At 34.2% G+C, this 21,975-nt stretch overlaps 1 protein-coding gene and 2 long non-coding RNA genes across 9 annotated transcripts in view; 2 read left to right on the top strand and 1 right to left on the bottom strand.

Moving 5' to 3' along the window:
* LOC134266691 (uncharacterized) overlaps nucleotides 1-15,853 on the top strand; it is a 158,812-nt gene extending 142,959 nt beyond the window's left edge. Inside the window, exons 1-3 of one of the 2 annotated variants that reach the window (XR_009992020.1) lie at nucleotides 13,653-13,788; nucleotides 15,039-15,234; nucleotides 15,417-15,853. This is a non-coding gene — a long non-coding RNA (uncharacterized LOC134266691). Of the gene's footprint in view, nucleotides 1-13,652; nucleotides 13,789-15,038; nucleotides 15,235-15,416 lie in introns of those variants that run through there. The other variant, XR_009992021.1, reaches the window with a different exon arrangement.
* Nucleotides 6,437-9,653, top strand: LOC134266692 (uncharacterized). Its single transcript, XR_009992022.1, has 4 exons — nucleotides 6,437-6,797; nucleotides 8,673-8,844; nucleotides 9,080-9,164; nucleotides 9,607-9,653. It is a non-coding gene; the product is annotated as an uncharacterized LOC134266692 (long non-coding RNA).
* Nucleotides 15,854-16,002: 149 nt separating the features above from the next.
* Nucleotides 16,003-19,983, bottom strand: LOC134266690 (uncharacterized). 6 transcript variants are annotated; one of them, XR_009992016.1, is made up of 7 exons: nucleotides 19,743-19,983; nucleotides 19,052-19,200; nucleotides 18,794-18,887; nucleotides 18,508-18,675; nucleotides 18,268-18,365; nucleotides 17,545-17,691; nucleotides 16,003-16,814 (listed from the first exon to the last, which is right to left on the bottom strand). XR_009992016.1 is itself a non-coding variant. In XM_062748915.1 (7 exons), the coding sequence occupies exons 2-7, from the start codon at nucleotides 19,084-19,086 to the stop codon at nucleotides 16,793-16,795; spliced, it is 564 nt and encodes a 187-aa protein (XP_062604899.1). In that variant the 5' UTR covers nucleotides 19,087-19,200; nucleotides 19,592-19,688; the 3' UTR covers nucleotides 16,003-16,792. The 6 variants fall into 6 exon arrangements, 1 of the variants encoding a protein (XP_062604899.1); XR_009992015.1 differs by lacking the exon at nucleotides 19,743-19,983 and adding an exon at nucleotides 19,617-19,720; XR_009992017.1 differs by lacking the exon at nucleotides 19,743-19,983 and adding an exon at nucleotides 19,596-19,686.
* Nucleotides 19,984-21,975: the final 1,992 nt, after the last annotated feature.

Here is a 21,975-nt window from a genome sequence, read left to right as displayed (position 1 = left end):
GCGGTGGTTTACATTATCCAATCAATGACCAAGAGAAATGGTGGCAGCAAGCATCCTTGTCGAACTCCTGTCATGACCGCGAAAATCGTGGACACGTGGTCAGCATGAGGAACCCTGCATATCATGCCTTGGTAGGTGTCACTGCAGGGAGACAAGCTTCTCGGGTACTATAATTGGGCCTCAATATCTTCCACAGTGTCTCTCGGTCCACGCTGTCGATTGCTTTCTCATAGTCGATGAATTTGATACAGAGGTATGGGGATTTCCACTCATGAAATGATTATTCAATTATGATGCCCAGGCTAGTCATAGTAGTGTCATATTGTGATTTTTGAATTTACCGGATGGAAGTAAATACAAAAATTACAATATGACAAGTGCCACCCGATAAATCAAAAAATACAGTATGACACTAACACATAATCTGTCGGGTCTAAAACAGCCTGCTGGTCGCGGAGCTTTAGTTCCACTGCCTCTTTCATGCTCTCTTGAGGACCATGTCAGACACTGACAAGAGCATAATTCCCCTGTATTTACTGCAGTTCTTCAGATCTCCCTTCAAGGTAGCCTAGTGGTAGAGCGTTCGCTTCGTGATCGGGAGGCCCGGGTTCAATTCTCGTTCGCGACACTGCGTCAAACCTGAGGCGTAAACATAGGTAGTGGCTGTTCCTTCGCCAAGTGCTCGGCATCAGAAGTGAAAGTCACGAGTCTTTCGGATATGACCTTGAATACCGTACGTAGGTCCCATGGCACGGTGGCACGATAAAGAACCCTCGCTGCTCAATCTCCTTGAGTGCCGATATAGGTCTAAATTTGAAGCCCTTCACCGGCATCCGGTGACGTCTCTATATGAGTGAAAGATTCTCGAATGGGACGTTAAACATTATACAATCAATCAATCAATCAATCAATCAGATCTCCCTTCTTTGGCAGCTTAATAAGGATGCCTTCTTTCCATTCCTCAGGCATCTTCTCTTCCTTCCAGATCTTCTAGAAGAGATTGTATAGGATGTCAACAAATGTCTTTGTATCACCTTTGATGGTTTCTGCTAGTATGATCTCATCAGGTCCTGCCGCTTTTCCATTCTTAAGTTTGGTAATTACTCTCCCGGATCTTTGTCTTTGTTGAATAGGAGGTCCCGTATCGACTGGTTGTATGTCCGAAGGTATTTCTGTAGTTGGTCTATTAAACAGCTCTACCTACCTCTTCAATTGTTCTCCTGTTGTTGTCAGAGGGTTCCCATTTTTGTCTTTCACTAGCTTTTCTGGATTTTGTTGGAGAGCTTCTTTGTAACTACATAGTGTTCTTTCAAGTTTCCTTGCCCCACTTTTTTCTTCATTTGTTAGACCAGGTTGTCAATGTAATCCCGTTTATCTTTCGTGATGTTTTTCATGATTTCTTTATCTGTAACTGTATAGTCATCTTGAACTCTTGTCCTGAACGAGGACTGTTCAATAAATAACGTCCTCCGTACTCGGAAAGAATTAAAAAAAAAAAGCTTTTCAAGATCAATGATTTGGTCTTAATGATTTCACTTAAATATTCCCTTTTAATTAAAGCACATGTCCGTAACATTTTTATCCAATTTCTGATTTTTTAGAACACATGTTTTAGTATACTGAAACATGACAGATCCTATGATTTCCTAGACTTGTTTCTTCTTTCTGAAAGATGTTTTTTTTTCAAGTTTGGAAAATGAAACAAGTCAAAGGGTGAAAGATCTGGCGAATATTGTTGGTGTGACAAAACATTAACTTTATGTTTATCCCCAAAACCCCTTTACTCTTCATGGCGTGTGGGTTTGGACGCTGTCATGAAGAAATTTGATGTAGTAGATTCCTGATTTTGGTTCCTTCCTCTCATAAACCTTTTTGCAAAAAATTGCTTTCTAGACTTCTACAGAAATTGAACTGCCTCACCGAATAAGAAGACATCGTCGGAAACACACGGGTGATAAGTAAAGACGAGATCACCCGTGGGTTTCCGACGATGCGAATAAGAATTTGAGCAACAAGACTACTAATATTTAGGAAAATGGCATATAAAACTGTTTTTGTGCTTTTGCATTTCTTTGCTCTTCTCAGACCTTAGCTGTTTTTGTCAATTGTATATCTTATTGTAAATTTGTTTTGAGGGTTTAAAGCAATAGATTCAAGTTTCATTATCTGTTTGAATGTCAGACAAACGTGGATAACTACAACTTTTGATTTTTTTTTAAAATGATTGATTAGATATTAATTCTTATTTCTTACACACTGTCGTTTTCACTAATTTTTCAAAACATTGAGTAGTAAGCTTTTTTACTGTCAAATGCTTCTTTAAACAGTGCAAACCACCCCCGAAATGATGCATATCAATTTAATTTGCTATGTGTCTTAAATTCAATCAAACATCATCAGTGATAATTTATTGAACTTTCACAAATAGTACATTGGTTGTTGTAAGTCCTTGTTGCCAGGAACGGTACCCATTTTTGACGCCAATTATATCATTTTTGTTCATTGAAATTCACCTGCACGTGTGTCTGTATAAAAGAGACATCTGTTCCTGTAAATTTCACATATTTCAGTGAATATTTTTTTTGGATTCTTAACGACTTTTTCAGCAGTTTTAATGAAGCGTTAAAATTTCACTCTAGTTTACTGATTCTTTACCATTCATTTTTAATGCAGTGTCTCAAAAAGCTCTTGTTTTCCAGCTTCTCACAATGAAACTATGAGATGAAAAAGTGTTCACATAAACTGTAATCAATTTATCAAAGATTCAATCATGAGAGAAAGTCAATATATTTTAGGATGGGTGGTTGTGACCTTTTCTTCTGTACTGAATATTCCCTGATAGCGCATCCTTTCAAAAGCGGCCCTATAAAAGAGCCTGATAGTATTTTTTGTTGTTTTAGCTCACCTGATCCGAATGCTCAAGTTAGCTTTTCTGATCAAAAGTTGTCCGTTATCTGTTGCGTCGGCGTCGTACACTTTTCACATTTTCGTCTACTTCTCAAGAACCACTGGGCCAATTTTAAACTAACGTGTACAGTTTATTTTGAGTAAATGGGATGCAAGTTTGTTCAAGTGATGGACAAAACCCTCTTCCAAGGAGAGATAAGTAAAAAATAGTGAAAAGTGAGTGCGTGTATAAGTATTAATCTTCTCAAGAACCAGTTCGCTAGAAAAGTTGAAATTTATATGAAAGCTACATGACGAAGTGTAGATTCATTTTTTTTCTTCAAATTATGACCCTTAGGGATATGGTGGGGTCACAATTGGGAATCAATCTTTAAAATCTTCTCAAGAACAGCAAAGCAATTACTGGTCATATTTATATGGAAGCATTTTCATGTGGTATAGATTCAAGTTTGTACAAACCTTGACCCTGAGGGGTAGGATGGGACCATGATGGACGATCAAAGGTTTGGTAGTTTATAGGAAAAATCTTCTCCTGAAGAACAGCAAAGCTATGATTGGTCATATATTTTGGAAGCATAATCAGTAAGTGCATGTAGATCCAAGTTTGTTAAAATCGTACCCCATGGGAAGGGTGCGGCAACAATGAATATTGGGGGGGGTGTCAAAGTAAGTAAAAACAAAAAATGTATGCACGAATTGTTTAAATCATGATCCAGGGAATAGGGTGTTGACAGAATAAAAGTTTAGCAAATGTTCTTCTGTCCGTCCGTCTGTTTAGCTGTCTGTCGCTCTGACTGTCTGAAACATCTCGAGAAACCTTTGCAGTGATAGGGTGGGGCCACAATGGGTGATTAGATTTTAAAATAGGAATATACAAGAAAAATCAAGACCAACAAAACTCAAGAACAACAAAGCCATGATTGGTAATATCTTTATGGAAGCATCCCCAGATGGCGTAGATTCAATTTTATTCAAATCATGACCTCCGGGGGAAGGGTGTGGTTACAATGACAGATCAAAGTTGTAAATGGGAATGTATTGGAAAGATCTTTAAAAATCTTCTTCCCAAAAACAACAATGAAGCCATCATTGGTCATATTTATATGAAAGCATCCTCAGCTAATGTGGATTCAAGTTCATTCAAACCATGACCCCCGGGTGTAGGGCGGGGTCACAAGGGACGATCAAAGTTTGACATATACGAATATACAAGAATTTTTTTTTTAAATCTTCTCAAGAACAACACAGCTATGATTGGTCACATTTATATGGAAGAATTCTCAGATAGTGTATATAAAGGATTGTTCAAATCATGATCCCCGGAGTAGAATGGGATCAATTAAAATTTTACGTGGGAATATAGAATAGAATAGAATAGAATTTATTTCCAATTATGGTCCCACTGGGGGCATAACACAGATCATATACAAGCATAATATCACATAAAATAGAGAAAATGTACATAATAAAAGGATTTGACCAATTTTACCATAGTGTTGTGCAAATATTGTAAGTATAGTATAAGAAGAAGGTCTATTAATGGTTGCCAGTCTACAAAAGACATCAAGGGACGGTGCTTCAGAAAATGCATGAATTCTAGTCATACATATAAAAATGAATAAAAGGTTGCATTCCTCGTCATGTCTAATGTAGATAGGCAAAAGGAGCACAATTATCATTTACAAAAAGTAACAATGTAGTGATGTTCAAAAATCATATACAATATTTTGATATGAATTGACTTAGTAATCTTAAGATTGACTCATTTTCATTTGTAGAAAGCCATATTAGCTTCTCATTAAAATCAAGATAAGGGGAATTGGTACATATGTCTGAGATAGATTTTAAGAAAGTTTCTCGTTCATCTTTGAATTTAGTGCATTTAAAGAGAAAATGCATTTCATCCTCCACCTCATTTAAATCACATTTTGAACATAATCGCATGTGTGCTGGGATACCCTGGAACCTTCCAACTTCAATCTGTAAATGATGTGAAGATATTCTAAGTCTATTCAGGCATCTCCTCAACTCAAAATTCTTAATGATATCAAGGTAATATTCAAAACCAAATTGATCTTTAATTTTAACATAAGTACGTAGTTTACCATCCATATAGCTGCCCAAATTGACATGCCATAAATTTATGGAAGTTTTCCTAAGGATTGTGTGTATTGTATATTTACAAACTTTTTTCAAGCTATTTAAACATCCCTTAAGATCTGTATCTTTTCTAGGATGAAGTGTAGTGATCTGTACCAAGAGGATCTATTATCAGCATGTAATTTCTTAGAATGTATATGCATTTCTGGGTAAAGGAAATTCTCTATTAGTTTCTTCCAATCTTTCAAGTCTTTGCCAATACCTAATCATGCTTTTTACTATGTCAAAGTGTAATGGGAATCTACCAAGCTCTGATAGAACAGCAAAATTTGTAGATTTTTTATGCACACCAAGAAGAAATTTACAAAGCTTTATGTGAAATTTTTCGCATATGGTACTAGAATATATCTGATCCAAGGAGACTTTATCCCCCTTCTAAATTTACTAGCTTTGCAATTGAATGATCCCCAAATCTCGCAACTGTGTGATCAAATACATGTAGGCATGTTTTAATTTTTGGATTCATTGAGAGAAATTTTTTCTGTAGTTTGAAATATGCTTTTAAAGACCTTTTATAAATATATATTAAACAAGAGGCCCAAGGGCCTTATAGGTCACCTGAATATCATGTAACAACTTTCCAGCAATTAAATTTGGTTCGTGTTTTAAACAAAAAGCCATGAAATTCACAATATTGAAAGAGGCACCATCTTTCATGATAATTATACACGTAGCTTGCTTACTTTGGTTACTTAAAATACCCAGAGGTAGATCAGAGTAACAAAGATAAAATGCATTTTCACATGATAACCACCAGTTGTGCACCCCTTCCAACAGGAACCACTAACCCTGGGGCCACGTGCACATATCTAAAAATTTTGGAAATTTTAGCATAAATTTTATTTTATCATAAATAGTTGATTAATACCAAAGATATGGCATGTCAAACGTTGCAATATTTGATAATCTTGTGATGTATATTCAAAATCTTGTGATGTATGTTCGAAATCTTGTGATGTATATTCAAAATCTTGTGATGTATATTCAAAATCTTGTGATGTATGTTCGAAATCTTGTGATGTATATTCAAAATCTTGTGATGTATATTCAAAATCTTGTGATGTATGTTCAAAATCTTGTGATGTATATTCAATATCTTGTGATGTATATTCTAAAACTTGTGATGTATATTCTATAATCTTGTGATGTATGTTCGAAATCTTGTGATGTATATTCTATAATCTTGTGATGTATATTCAATATCTTGTGATGTATGTTCAAAATCTTGTGATGTATATTCAATATCTTGTGATGTATATTCAATATCTTGTGATGTATATTCGAAATCTTGTGATGTTATTCTATAATCTTGTGATGTATGTTCGAAATCTTGTGATGTATATTCGAAATCTTGTGATGTATATTCAATATCTTGTGATGTATGTTCAAGATCTTGTGATGTATATTCAATATCTTGTGATGTATATTCGAAATCTTGTGATGTATATTCTATATCTTGTGATGTATGTTCGAAATCTTGTGATGTACATTCGAAATCTTGTGATGTATGTTCGATAATCTTGTGATGTATATTCGAAATCTTGTGATGTGTGTTCTACAATTCAGTGATGCGTGCAATAAAATTGCATGACGCAACAGAAAAGTAAGGACAATTTTCATTGGTTAGAAATAACGAAAGTAGCCGGAGCGGTCGTAATGCACACATTGAGTCAATGACACAACTTCGCAAGCATGAAATTGGCGAATTCAACCTAAAGTCAAAATTATAGGTACATGTAATAGAAAAATTGTTTTGGTATCAAGAAGCACTAAGTCAGTCATAACGTGAAAAGTGGGAATCAAGAACATTAATTTGATTTGTTTGAAGGTACATCAAAAACAATTTAGTGGCTTATTGCTGGACTAAAGGATGTTTTATCCTATTTTTACGTCCTCATATTGTAGTGATGTTGATTAATCGGTATGATTTATTCTATATTGGTGCTAGTTAGAATAATCTAACTGTGTCTCGGGACAAACTCTCACCACGCAGGGTTCGAAATTGCATGGCCCATTGCAGCTGCATTGACCGTAGCACTAGTCCAGGGACGACTTTGCAATAAATAAATAAATAACACGACAAATTTTTAGGAGAAGGTGAATGTCAGGAAAAGATTAATTGCTATGCATCATTGAATATTGTCATTCACAAATTTGTCCAATTATTTTTATAGTAAATGTATTGAGCCGGGGTCATTTACAGGATAATGAACAAGGACTGTGGTGACAGTTTAAAATCACGTTCAGACGTTTAGAGAATATGTAATACACACAAAAATATCTCAATGGCATGTATAATATTAAATAGTTTTAAAAATAAAATAAAATATAGCTAGAAATTAACAGCGAAAAATATTTATCACGTATCGTTTCGGGGTAATCCGGTTTTATATACAAACAGAAGTAAATAAACACCGATGCAGCAAGATTAAGGTCAAACGTCTCTGCTCTGATGTGTCCTCAGCAGGGAGATTTGCATCAAGTCATTAATGATGTTCCCTGCATTTGTGTTAGCCTGATAGTACAACCTTTATTTATAGAATCAATCTATTTCAAATTAGATGTTAGATCCGCTTGCATACTCGCTACACTAACATCTAACAACATCCCGTTGAGGGTCACGTCAGAGGTCAAATTCTATCAATTAATCAAATCGCAGCTGGCAAAATCATCATATATTGTTGAAGCGAATAAATCTTGAGGCGTTCCGAATTTAACCTCTTACGTGACCCTCAATGGGATGACTTGTTAGATGTTAGTGTGTTGAGTATGTGAGCCGATCTAACATCTAATTTTAATTATATTGTTTATAGAATATGATGCAGACAGGGATACCTGGTGAAAACCTTTCGCACCCGTTGAATTACTTTGTAAAATATTAGTCAAAGGAGCCAGGAAAAAATATTAAACAATTTAATATTATGATAAAAATATTCAATTTACTATTTCTTAAGGTGATTTTGTTTTCTCAACAGCGGCTGGTCACGTACCATACTTTTACTCGTAAACTCAATTTGGCGGTGAAGAAGCAGCATTTTCTGTTGCTCACCGTCGCTATAGCTGAGCATTGCTCTACGAGCAATGTGCCCGGCTAAAAATCATAATATTTGTAATGATATATCATATTCTAGACTTGACATACAATAAACAATGATAAGAATTATTGTCGCATATCTGCAGTGATTTTCTTTGATCTTTCTGTGGTGATAATTTATCCCATATCACATGTGTGATAATACTTTCCAAACATGTTTCAAAGTTTTTACACTCTTTATCATACAGTTTTAAAGAACAGTTTTATGAGCTGATAAGTATATTAAATGGTTAATTAATATCAAAACCTGCATTTAAAAATTCAGAAGTCTTAAGTTAAACCAAATTGTCCAGGGTATTCTTAGTAAGGTATGTCAAAGGTCATGGTTAAGTGACTTTGTAAGGCTGGTATTTTTTCTTTAGTTTTATGGCAATCAGTGCACATGGTAAATATCATAAAATTACCCCTTAAAGGTCTTATGCAAGGAGATAGCCAATCAAAATGAACAAATGTAGTTCTATGTATGATGTATATAGAGACAATAATATTTCTTTTCTTTTTTCATTTTCAGGAACTTTACGTAGGTCTACAGTTTTAATTTTGGACTCATGCACTAGGAATATCATATCAGCAGAATTGTGCCACTGAATCAAAGGGAACTCTTTTTTTTTTAGGTACGCATGATCGATGTAACTTCCTCGATGGTGTGTTGGTTGTTTGCCCATGTGTATTTCGGGGTATAGGTATGTTTAGTCTCAATTTTCTTTCTTAAAAGCTGCATAAGGGGTATATTTTTTCTGATCTCAAATTTTGTCTAAGCATTAATCTTTTTTCTCATTCATGAATTATCTGCTGAGAGTCTAGTTAATTAATTTATTTAATTAAAGCTATATAGTAACATATAGTGAAATTATTTCCTTGTGTGAGACCTAAAGAAAATCAGGTTACTCATTTTTATGACAATTTCTTTGATTTCAGGAGTAGCCTCCCCTTTTAAAGATCCAAAATGGTGATTTTACAGTGCGGCATGCAGTCTGGTCATCAACGAAGAGTTTTGACACCTGTAAAACCCATATTTCTACCATTCACCTCTGTAACCTTTGTTGAGTTCATCAGACTGGTAAGAAAAACAATATTGTTAATTGAAATAATTTTATCAAGATAAATAAAATAATTAATGAAAAAAAAATTACATGAACAGACTCCCTCATATAAGAAAATGTCACATTTTACACATTGCAATTATACATCATTTACATATCCACATTTTCCCCATTTACACATGCAGTTGAATAGATTTAGTGCTTAATAATACATAGCAACAATTATTACATGAATCCTAAGACAATTCACAAAATACATGAATGCATTAAACTGTGAAATACAGATTTCGTACATTTAATTAAAATGCACAGCATCAATACCCCCCCTTTACAATCTTGCAACTTTCTTTTTAATTCAAAGTCACTAGGCAACACTAAAGATTTCCACTTATTGCTTTTCAGTCCAAGACAGGAAGTTGAGGAATAAAGTTGACAGGACATCCTGAACTGTTCTCGCTAACCAGCTTATGAGGGAACCAGCTGCAGTGGACAAAGTACGTTACATCATAGGATAATAGGTAAGTCTTCGGAGTAGTGTTTGTAGCAATTCTCGTACTTGGTCCTGCATCGAAGATTCAGGACTATTGATATTTATCTCTGCATGGTTTGGTTCTTCCCAGAAACATGTTACTGGTGGTGGTCCCTATATTCTTCTGGCTTTTGTGGTGAGGAATGTTTCATTTCTAGCTCTTTTCTGATCACATTTTGTCTATCTAGCTGTTTGTCTGTCTGTCTGTCCATCTGTCTGTCTGTAAACTTTTCATATTTTCGACTTCTTCTCTAGAACCCATGGACCAATTTCAACCAAACTTGCCACAAAGCATCCTTGGGTGAAGGGGATTCAAGTTTGTTCAAATAAAGGGCCACACCCTCATTCAAGGGGAGATAATTGGGAATTAATGAAAATTTGATGGTATGTTTTAAAAATCTTGTTCTCAAGAACCACTGTGCCAGGAAAAATGAAACTTATGGAGAAACATCCTCAGGTAGTGTAGATTTAAATTTGTTTAAATCATGACCCCCGGGGGTAGGGCGGAGCCACAATGGCTGACCAAAGTTTAACATAAAAATATATAGGAAAATTCTTTAAAAATCTTCTTCTCAAGAATGACAAAGCCATAATTGATCCTATTTATATGGAAGCATCCTCAGGTAGTGTCAATTCAAGTTTGTTCAAATCATAACCCCCGGGGTAGGGCGGGGCCACAATGGAAGATCAAAGTTTTACATAGAAATATAAAGGAAAAATCTTTAAAAATCTTCTTCTCAAGAACAGCAAAACCCTGATTGATCATATTTATATGGAAGCATCCTTAGGTAGTGTAGATTCAAGTTTGTTCAAATCATGTTCCCCGGGGGTAGGACGGGGCCACAAAGGATGATCAAATTTTATATAGAAATATATAGGAAAATTCTTTAAAAATAACCTTCTCAAGAAAAGCAAAGCCATGATTGGTCAAGGGACTACTTTTGGATTTAAACTTTTCAATAAAAAACCAATTTTTACTTTTTCCTAGCCACAGTGCTCAGGTGAGCGATGTGGCCCATGGGCCTCTTTTTTTTTTTTTTTTTTTTTTTTTAAAAATGATCAATCATTAAATATAAATAAATCAGTTGTTAAAAAATTTGCTTCATATTTGAAGTACTTTAAACCGACCCTTTGATGAAAGTGACCAGTGTTTTTTGCACCTTGTATAAGAAGGAAGTTATGATTTTGGTGTCACTATTGTTGTTATTTAAGTTTGATTTTATTTTTATATTACGAGTATTATGAAACTGTTATTTTGTTACTGAACGATGGTTAATTTTAATTGTGAACAAATGTACAAAGATGAGGAGTATAATATAGTTGGCTATGTATATTGCCCAATTTTTGAACATATTATGTAATAAATATTAATAACAACCTTTGAAGAATTGGAAAGACAATATTATAAATATGATAGCATTTTTGTACATGAGCATACATTTTTGAAAGGAAAAATAAATTATTCAATTGCATTAAAAAAAATATTTTGTTTCATATTCTTGCGAATTATCAGATCAATCTTCCATTATTTAAATACTCTGTCATTATGAAACCTTGTTAATAATTAAGTAAATATTAATTGTACATTTGCACCAATTTTTACATGGCATTTTCACACTAAGAATGCCACGTGCAAAATTATATACAGGAACAATTCTGAACAAATATATGCAAGTGAGTTGTAAATTTGATATGTAATGCATACATTACAAAAATCCATGACAGTGTTCACTAAAATGAAATGTATGGACTCTTATATAAATACTTGGTATATGTGATATGGATATTATGGATGATATTTTTGAGAATGACACAAGTAATGAAATTTTTCAGCATTGAATTGGATTCTTGAACCAGAGCCATGTGAACCTGGTCCACCTGTACCTCTCATTGAAGACCTGTTAACATCACCAGAGTATGTTCATTCTGATACCCCTATGGTATGGTTACAGCATGCATTATCCCTGAATCCATTAAAAGAGCTGCATTGGCAACGAAACAACCCAATGTGGTCGATTGTAAGGAAATATAGCATATCAACTTCCAACTTTGGTGCAGTTCTCAGTTCTAAGCAAAGGCGGTAAGACGTGTTATTAAATTTTTGCGAAAAAGACTTTTAAAATTACAGTCAAACTTTGTTATCTCAAACCCATTATCTCATATTTCATGGATATGTCACAGTAATTTTGAAGTCCAAACCATTTATAAAAGACTGGGACATTTTATTCTTGATAACTCTTTATGTATTATTCTTGAATCCACGGATATTCCCAACATTTTTCTTGGTCTCATTGAGTTTGAGATAATGAGGTTCGACTGTAATGACTACCGTAATTTCGGGATTATAGGTCGATGGGGTATATAGGTCGAAAGGCTCATTTTCAGCCTTAATTTTTGAAAAATCCTAAGATAGGACGAACTTACTCTATAGGACGAGGCTTTGTTTCCCGTTTTCTAAAGATTCTTACGCAGATACAACGTATCAGAACAGGTAAACCCCTAAATTACCGGGGTTATTCGTGACATGAACGTATCAAGAAAATAAACACGTATTTTAATGAGTATAGCATTTAAATAAAGTTTTTTTTAAAAAAAATGTAGTTAAAACTTCTTTAAATTGTGTTACTTCTTATTTTTTTCCAACTTGCCTGTTCAATGCCGCCGTAGTTTCACACTGTTGTTAAATCAGATGCATAAATAACACGTAAATACGTTATTATTTTACAGCTATAGTTCGGGAAATACTCGAGACCAAAGAATAGTAATTCCGATTTCAGAACAACTTGGACACATTCCTAATAAATTTTATTTAGACATTATTTACCGGTGGACGACAATTACTTCGATGTCCGCCATTTTTATTTTTCTTCTCCGGGGATTTGCTAAAACACGCAAATGACCATTGAATGTATATATCAAGCAACAGTAAAGAATTGAAATCATATTAACACTCTATAGTTTAATTTATAAATTTAATTGAGAGTACATTCACAATTTGACTGTCAACATGAATTTCACGGCTTTGTTTGTTCAATGATGTGTAACACTAATACCCTATAATGGCACGTGGGTTTCTTAATCATGCCCCGCAGGCATTTAAACTATACACAGGTGTTATAACACCTTTGCGTACACAGTGTAAATCCCTTTATCTGTCAGACAGTTAAAAATTCTGTTAGAAGTCAATCTTTGTATCGGTATATTCAAGATAAGTTCGTTTGACCGGTATTACAATTAATTAAAATTAAAAAAAACACAGTAATGACTAGCGTCTTTTTTTTGGTAATTAAATTTAGGAATTGAATGGCAACAAATTATTTCACTCACTTTACATTTAAATAAACATAAGACAATAAAAAATATTTAATATACTATTTCAATTTATTGCTACTAATAAATAGTAAAAACACTACAGTTGTGATCTTGAAAATTTTTTCCGTATTTTAAATTTTGATACGGTTGCGGTTTTACTTTTAGTACACGATCACGACTTCCTAACTTCACAAGATGGATACCGCATGATGTTAATGGACAATACGTTGAGGAATTATTTAATAGATGAAGCAATGTTGTTTTCCTTTGTCATCAACGGATAATTAATGGAATTTATTTTGTAAGAAAGCTATAGAATAAATATTTTATTGTTTACCGGGGCATTAATTTTTTTGCGAAAAATAATCAAAAAAGTTACGAAAGTGGCACAAATTTGCTTTGAAATTGACGTAAATTTTACTGATTAGGGGGCATTTTTCGTAAACTTGAGCCTTAAATAGGTCGAATTCTGTATATTGGGCGACCCCAGCGGTTCTGAGAAAAAAAGTATCGACCTATATTCCGTAAATTACGGTAGATATTTGTACATAAAGATGCAGGAAATATAAGATTAATAACCAAAAATCATATTTTCTTCTCCAGATTGACATTGTCACTGAAGAAACAGCTGATGTCGGCTTACAATCTGGAGTCCATCAAGGCTGTTGCATGGGGTATCACTCATGAAGATGATGCTTTGAGAAAGTATGAAAAGGAATTTGATGCAGCTGTAGAGCAGTCAGGTATACAGCACAAAATAACATTCATTCAACCTCTGTCATGTTAACATTCACTGTGTTAAAACAAATAGCAGGACTTATCCTGGTGACAAACAGAAATCAATTACTGAAGTCTAATTGTAAAAAAAACTAGAAATATGTCCATAGGACATGAATGCCCCGCCGAGGATATATTAGTAAAGCAACATGAAATTTGTACATGTATAAAATTTGATCAGTTTGGTTCAGGCAGGGCTTATAGTTAGTTGGGAATAAAAATGTAGGTCCAGCATCCAAAGCAAGTCTGGTAGTGTCCATCCCTAGATGCATCATCCACGCAAGTTTGGTTCAGGTAGGGTTTATAGTTACTTGGGAATGAAAATATAGGTCAGATCCAGCATCCGAAGCAAGTCTGGTAGTGTCCATCCCTAGCTGCATCATCCATGCAAGTTTGGTTTAGGTAGGGCTTATAGTTACTTGGGAATGAAAATGTAAGTCAGATCCAGCATCCGAAGCAAGTCTGGTAGTGTCCATCCCTAGATGCATCATCCATGCAAGTTTGGTCTAAGTAGGGCTGATAGTTCCTTAGGAATAAATCTGCTCCAAAAACTTCAACCTGGTCACTCATCTGGAAAATGTAGGTCAGATCCAGCATCCGAAGCAAGTCTGGTAGTGTCCATCCTTAGATGCATCATCCATGCAAGTTTGGTCTAAGTAGGGCTTATAGTTCCTTAAGAATGGACCTGCTCCAAAAACTTTAATTTGGTCACTCATCTGGAAAATGTAGGTCAGATCCAGCATCCGAAGCATGTCCGGTAGTGTTCATCTCTAGATGCATCATCTATGCAAGTTTGTATCAACATGTAAAGTTTGATAACACCATCTTGAATGGTATGTTTAAAACTGAGCTAAACACTATTTAAGAAAAGTCAGGTCAAGGTCAAAAAATGTTAATGCAGTTGCATAGCTCTCATCAATATCTATCAGCATATGAAGTTTGATGAAAATATCTTGGATAGTTTCTTAGAAACTTAGCTTTGAACAGAGCTAAACACAAAGTGGGACAGAAGGACGGAAGACGGACATGACAAACACTATATGCCCCGGCCATATTCATGGCGGGGCATAAATATTCAGTTACCAACATATTCTAGAAAATTTGCTTTTTGAAGTGGAAGGATTATAAAAGCTCTACTTAGACTTTGTTTGCATTACAAAATCAATTGTATTATGGTTTGTTTGCATTCAGTAGTATTATAATTTTTTCTGAAAAGGATATGGTTGCATGAATCCGGAGTGTTGGGAGCTTCACCTGATGGGTTAGTTGTTCGACCACCAACATGCAGTGTATTTTATCAAACCCCAGAAGCCAAAGACGCCATTCCTGATATTGTAGAGGTGAAGTGTCCATATACAGCATTGTCTTCAACAGTAGCAGATGGGGCACAAAATTTGAAGGATTTTTCATAGGTAAATAACATTAAAAATCTGTATTGTCCAGTACTTTGAAATTAAAAATCTTGGTGAGTAAATGATTTCAAAACATGTATTAATTTACAAGTGCAGCTGTTCAATATGGTATGAAGATATTGAAAAAGGAGGGGATATGTACTGGTATAACACAACTTAAGTGTTTTTTGATTTTTTTTTAGATCTTAAACAAGATACCCTGTGCCTGAAAACCAGTCACCCATACTATCATCAAATTCAAGGCCAGCTACACATATGTAACAAAACATTCTGCGACTTAATTGTGTGGACAAGAGTAGACTGCATTGTGATTAGAATAGTAAAAGACATTGAATGGACAGCAAATGTTCCAAAGCTGATAGATTTCTACATTAACATTTTCATTCCAGCACTGATGGAAAACTGAGTTCTGGTTTGAACTTCTTGACACTTAGTTTTGTACCTCTAGAATTTTCTAACAATGGAAAATGGGTAATCATGTTAAATGTGTTGAATGTTCCTAAGTCTCATAAATGTATGATATGATATGTCACAATCCATCATAAAACTTCTGGCTTATAAGACTATTTTAAATAGCAATGATGATTAATAAAATCTATGTACTACATAAAAAAAGAATATCAAAATTTAGAATCATTTTATTAATGAATTGAAGAGTGAAAATGTAACATTTTTGTCTTTCTTAATAGATAAATTGTTGAAAACATGAATTTGTTGAGTTGTGCTTTAAAGGTAAATATACTTTAAACTAGAGATTTAAAATTATAAGTAAACCCTCTTCCAAATTATATTGTCAAATGAAGAATGGAATTGCCAAACATTCTTGTAATAAATCCATGCTAACAAAAGGGATTTTCATTTTATGAAGTATATGTATTACAACATACTACAAAGTTAACAAATATAACGATTGACATTGATAACAAATCAAAATTTGCTTATCCCTTGCACTTTGGTATGAATATCTTCACTGTTTAGTGTATACTGTCACACGCCAATGCAAATTTATAATAAGTACATGTATCTTTAAGTGATTTCTTTCAAAAGTGGAGCTTGCAAGTTTACAAGACAAGAACAGAGTTGAAATATTTTTGTTGAGATTGGTCTGTAAGTAGATGGTATGTGACGGAGAATCTCGTAATTCTTTATCCTCTCGTTGGCTCTTTCCACATGAATAAGTGCTTTAGCAATCTTGTAACACAGTGCTGCTTCTTGTATGGTAAACTGGCCTAGTGTCGATAAAAGAGCTTTTATAATTAAGCAGACACCCTGGGGCAACTGGTCATGAATGGTGAAACCTTTGACCACCAAAATAAGGTCTCCAGCTTTGAACTTTCGTAAAACTTGGCTGTGACGTACAATAGCTACATCAGAAGTAGAACCTGGGTACAGCATGGAGCAAAATGTAAGTGCACCATTTGGAGGCACGCAAGTTACTACTTTAAAAGTATGGCAACTTTTGTACATACTGTAGGCCATGGCCTGATTATCCATATGTGTTGGGATGTCCTGGGTTGTTTCAATTGCATCCATGGATGCTCTAGCAGAGGAAAAATCCTCAAAAGATTTTGGCAGAGACCCTGAAAAAAAGTTGGAAAAAAATTAATTTGATTATTTGTAATTGTGTAAAAAAATTGTGTTACAGTCAATCTTTCAAGAATACAATAAATTTAACTGCATTAAATTTTTGCAAGTCATTATGATAAATTTTAAAACAAACCTTTGCATTTAAGCTGACTTGGAAAACATTCTACGCTACATTCCACACTACGCCATCAGACAGCATCTTGTATAGGGAAAAGACCACTAATTATTTTCCCATAGAACTCCATACAAACCTTAGGCCCTCTCAGTACTTTACTATGACAATTTCAGAAAAATCTTTAGCATCATTTCAAACTTTGTTCTAAGCCCTAACAAAAAATACTGAAAAAAATACATGGTCCCATGGCGTTTATAGGTCAAAATTGCAGTTATTTTCAACTTTTAGAGATTCGCAGTAAATAACACGCGGCATAAAAAATCAACCCCCATTCCTAAAATCTTCCCTGGCATTTCTATAGTTTCTGTAATATTCCCTCATCCCATCATTTATTTCAAAGGTCATTAATTTTACTTTAAAATGAAAACAATTAAATACCTGATTTCAGCCAATGGCGTAACGCCTACCCATTCAGTATTCAGTTTAATGTTCCATAACAAACAAAGCCATGTGTGCATCCAGGGATTTGGTGCTCTCATTCCTATACTTACATACTTACCTGTCCCAGAATTAGTCAATTGTGGTAATTTCAAAGACTATACACCTACCTGTGAACATGTATGAAATTTGAGTCCTGTGACTTCAGTGTATTGGATACTGTGACCATCTCAAATGATGACACCTTACTGCTACCAGCACAATTCAAAGGAGTGAATGACGTCTGGGCCGGTGATGATATTTGGATATATTGGTGACTGTAATAAATAAAATATTTGTACAATGAATTGTTTTTGTGCTTTAATGTTAATAAAGTGATATTAAGTCAAAATTGAGTCAATAATTTCATAAGGGTGGATTCTACCCAGAATTAGGTAAAAAGCTCCAAAATTGGATAAATCGTAGTTAATTAAGCAAAATTCAAAGGTTTTAAAAAGACTGATATAGAATTTTTTTATGCTTATGCAAAGGATATTATTTAAGACTCTGATATACTAATTGATTCTTATCTAATCCCTCCTATTGCTCAAGTATGTACAAAAAAGTTTCCCCACCCCCCAGTGAAAAACACTTAAAGAAATAGCAGGTGCCCCCTTTTATTTTTGTTTACAATTAATTTAGACAAGTTTAAATCAATCCTTTTGATAACAAATCAAAGTTCAATGTCTGTAGTCTTATACATTACAATCAGAAGCTACTTTTTGAATTTTATTCTAAGAAAAGGAGAATTTAAATAATTTTTTTTAAAAATTAAAGAAAAGCAAAAACTGACTTCAAACCCCAAAATGTACTATACAATAAGAGGCTGGAAAGTTAATAAATAAAAAATTTACCTGCAATGTACAGAAAACTGTCCGACAAAATACATCGGGTGGGTAGGGAGTCTCCATTTTCTTCTTATATAGAGAAAATGCCCCTGCTGATCAGAGACCTAACACTCCCAAATAATAACAAAATATGTTAACATAACAGTCAATCTAAGATGTTCATCCCTCAATGGCAACAAGTTTTTATTACAGTAACTGAAATTGATAGGAAATAGGAAATCACAATTGGAATTCCTTTAAATGTACCTTCTCTTCGTTGTATTTAATATCGTGGATTGATATTGGCTTCCTTTTACTAGACTCTATTTTTAGGGCAAGCAATTCCTTTTCCAGTTGTATTTCTGTTGAGAGGCGCTGCATTTCTTGAGTACAGTTAAATGTGCAGGATGCTGAGTAGTTGTGCTCTGATATCAACTGAAAATATATTGTAAATCATGTACAGTTAAAAGAACTTTATATATTATTAAAAATTATTGAAAATGTTTCAGTGTTGGTCATAATTGTCATCATTGGTGTTTTAAATGAGCTTTACTTTTTCTTGATATTGACATTTTGGTGCTTGTGGAATCTGCAACTGGTCCATCTGTGAAGATGACAGGGACTCCTCACTTTTGAGTTTTTTCCTCCTTTGTAAAATAATTAAACTTGAATTATTTTTTTATTCAGTTGTAAGCTACTCTGTTTATACATGTACCCTTTTAAAGTTTTTTAGTAAAATATTCTCAATTAAACTCCACCCACCCACTATCCAAAAACAAGATGTCGGTCACATTTTGAAAAATAATTTCACCTTTTTGTACATTCAGGATCAGAGAAATCCATCATCAGGCCTTTCCTTCATTCCATGCAAAATATGCAGGGTCCCCCTCCTTCTTACCATCCTTAAAGTGGCAGGAGCAGATGCGATCATTCTGATCTCCTGGTTGGCGATCAGCTCGTCTAAAAATATACATTATACAAAGACTGAGTGAAGGAGAATTAAAAAGCAAACCCTGTTCATTTAGCATGTTATTATCAAATAGCCTAAATGACTTGTTTTTTCATTATTTTTTTTTTAAATGTTTCATTTACTTGCAAGTACAAGATAACCATGTGCATAACATTAACAAACGGTAGCAGTATTTGGTAGTAATAATACGAAATAAAATGTAATAAAAACAGCTGTTAAACAAAAATTAATCTTGCTACAAATTGCACAGTTTTTGTAGTATGTACTCTTCATTATTCTTCTGTTATATTGATTACTACGAGATTTAACTTTTTAGCATGCATGTATATAGCTAAATACTGTATCTGACAATGCAGCATCGTGACATATCGTTACAAGTACCTACAAATTTTGTCAATATATCTACGTTTACTGAGTTTTTTCCCTAGCAGGCCGAAATATCTCCATCATGTCACCAGGAACAACACTCGTGCATCTCGTAATACTAAGTAAGTGCTGCAATAAACAAACTGATGATTGTGTTTTTTCTCACCTGCATGGTTTTCCCGACGCTTCAGCTACTTTCGTTATTTCTAACCAATGAAAATTGTCCTTACTTTTCTGTTGCGTCATGCAATTTTATTGCACGCATCACTGAATTGTAGAACACACATCACAAGATTTCGAATATCCATCACAAGATTATCGAACATACATCACAAGATTTCGAATATACATCACAAGATTATAGAATATACATAACAAGATTTCGAATATACATCACAAGATTTCGAACATACATCACAAGATTATAGAATATACATCACAAGATTTCGAATATACATCACAAGATATTGAATATACATCACAAGATTTTGAACATACATCACAAGATATTGAACATACATCACAAGATTATAGAATATACATCACAAGATTTCGAATATACATCACAAGATATATTGAATATACATCACAAGATTTTGAACATACATCACAAGATATTGAATATACATCACAAGATTATAGAATATACATCACAAGATTTCGAACATACATCACAAGATTATAGAATATACATCACAAGTTTTAGAATATACATCACAAGATATTGAATATACATCACAAGATTTTGAACATACATCACAAGATTTTGAATATACATCACAAGATTTCGAACATACATCACAAGATTTTGAATATACATCACAAGATTTTGAATATACATCACAAGATTTCGAACATACATCACAAGATTTTGAATATAAATCACAAGATTATCGAATATTGCAACGTTTGACATGCCATACAAAGAGCAGATTTCAAAGCATTATTTATTTTCAGACTAAGTACCCCCCCCCCCCCCCCCCCCCCCCCCCCCCGCCCCCCCCGGTACCCCTGAACCAGGTGCCCTGAAATTAATCATTTTGGAAGAGGAACCTTTGTTCGTCATCAGTATGTACTTAGATCATTGGTATATTATCCAGGAGCAAAGGAAACGATTTTCAAAGAATTCATGCATTTTAACTATATACTAGTAATCATTAAAGCTTGATGTCCAGAAGTAAAGAAGAAGACTTTTAAAGATTGCATTAATTTTAGTGGTTTTGGCCCCGCCCCCCAGGTCCTGGGGGGGTCTCTTCCACTTAGCCCCCTTTCAATTTGCTTCCGACGCCAATGGTTTACTAGAAAAATCACAACAATCCACACGTTTTGTATAGATCACATGTACACGAGAGAGAAAGTATACAGGGTGTGGTTTAATGTTAGTGTGGTTTTGGATGCTGTTAATGTCATTAGAAATAGCTGTATTTTGGTTCCGTTGAACTAGAGGTCCTGTGTGCAATGAACTCACTAAATGTTACACCCCTCACCTTCCATTTGAATATAATGAGTGTCCATGTTTTGCTATGGTATGAAAAAATCGTAAAAAAACTGAAAATAATCGCTCGACAAAATAATATACCTCACTAAACATTATACTTGTGGACAGGAAATAAAAAATAAAAAAAATAACCAAAAAAAAAACCCGAAAATAATCTCTCATAATGTATAGTGGAGTATATTTTTTGTGGAGCGATTATTTTCGTTTTTTTACGATTTTTTCCTATTGTAAACATGGTGAATAAGTGTAATAAATATAATTTGTGAAAAATATCTCCAATAAGCACCGGGGCTGAATATCGGGGTGGGGGGGGGGCGGTCCTGTCCACAAGTACCTGTGCTCCTCCCCGAAAAAAAAGATTTTCAAGTTTGTCCAATTTACGATTGTTGTTGCCCTTCCCCTCCCCCCTCATTGCCATATTTCGTCCGTCTGATTAATTGTCTGTCTGGGTAGCGTTCAATGCAAGGATCATACGTAGGCTTAATCGAGTAAATTTTCTTATACTGTAGTCCACCTCGATTATATAAGATATACATGTATGTACATGTAACATTTAGCCTGTTATACAGGTATCATCATCACAATTTTTTCTACACGAGTCACGTTTGCTAAAAAATCGTGCTGTTGAAAAAAAAGGCGTTTCAGTGAGCATCCTGTTAGTTTACCTTAAAAGTTAATAAAAAGAAAAACTTGTGTAATCCGGACGTCACTGGTGCTGTAGAAATAAAATTATGAGGCAAATCAGGGTGATGCGTCAATACGATGTACTTAAAGTTGATATAATATGGTGGGTGAGCGTTAATTTGTATGGGTAGATCTAAAAGAAACAATTGGAGAACAACAAATTAAATAAAATAACAATGTCAAACTAATTAAATCAAGAAATGGGAACAATACGCTG

The sequence above is a fragment of the Saccostrea cucullata genome, unplaced genomic scaffold (assembly GCF_032062105.1).
Source record: "Saccostrea cucullata isolate Sc308-1 unplaced genomic scaffold, CSIRO_AGI_Scuc_v1 ctg433, whole genome shotgun sequence".
NCBI classification, from domain to species: Eukaryota; Metazoa; Mollusca; class Bivalvia; order Ostreida; family Ostreidae; genus Saccostrea; species Saccostrea cuccullata.
This window is presented reverse-complemented; position numbering and strand designations above follow the sequence as displayed.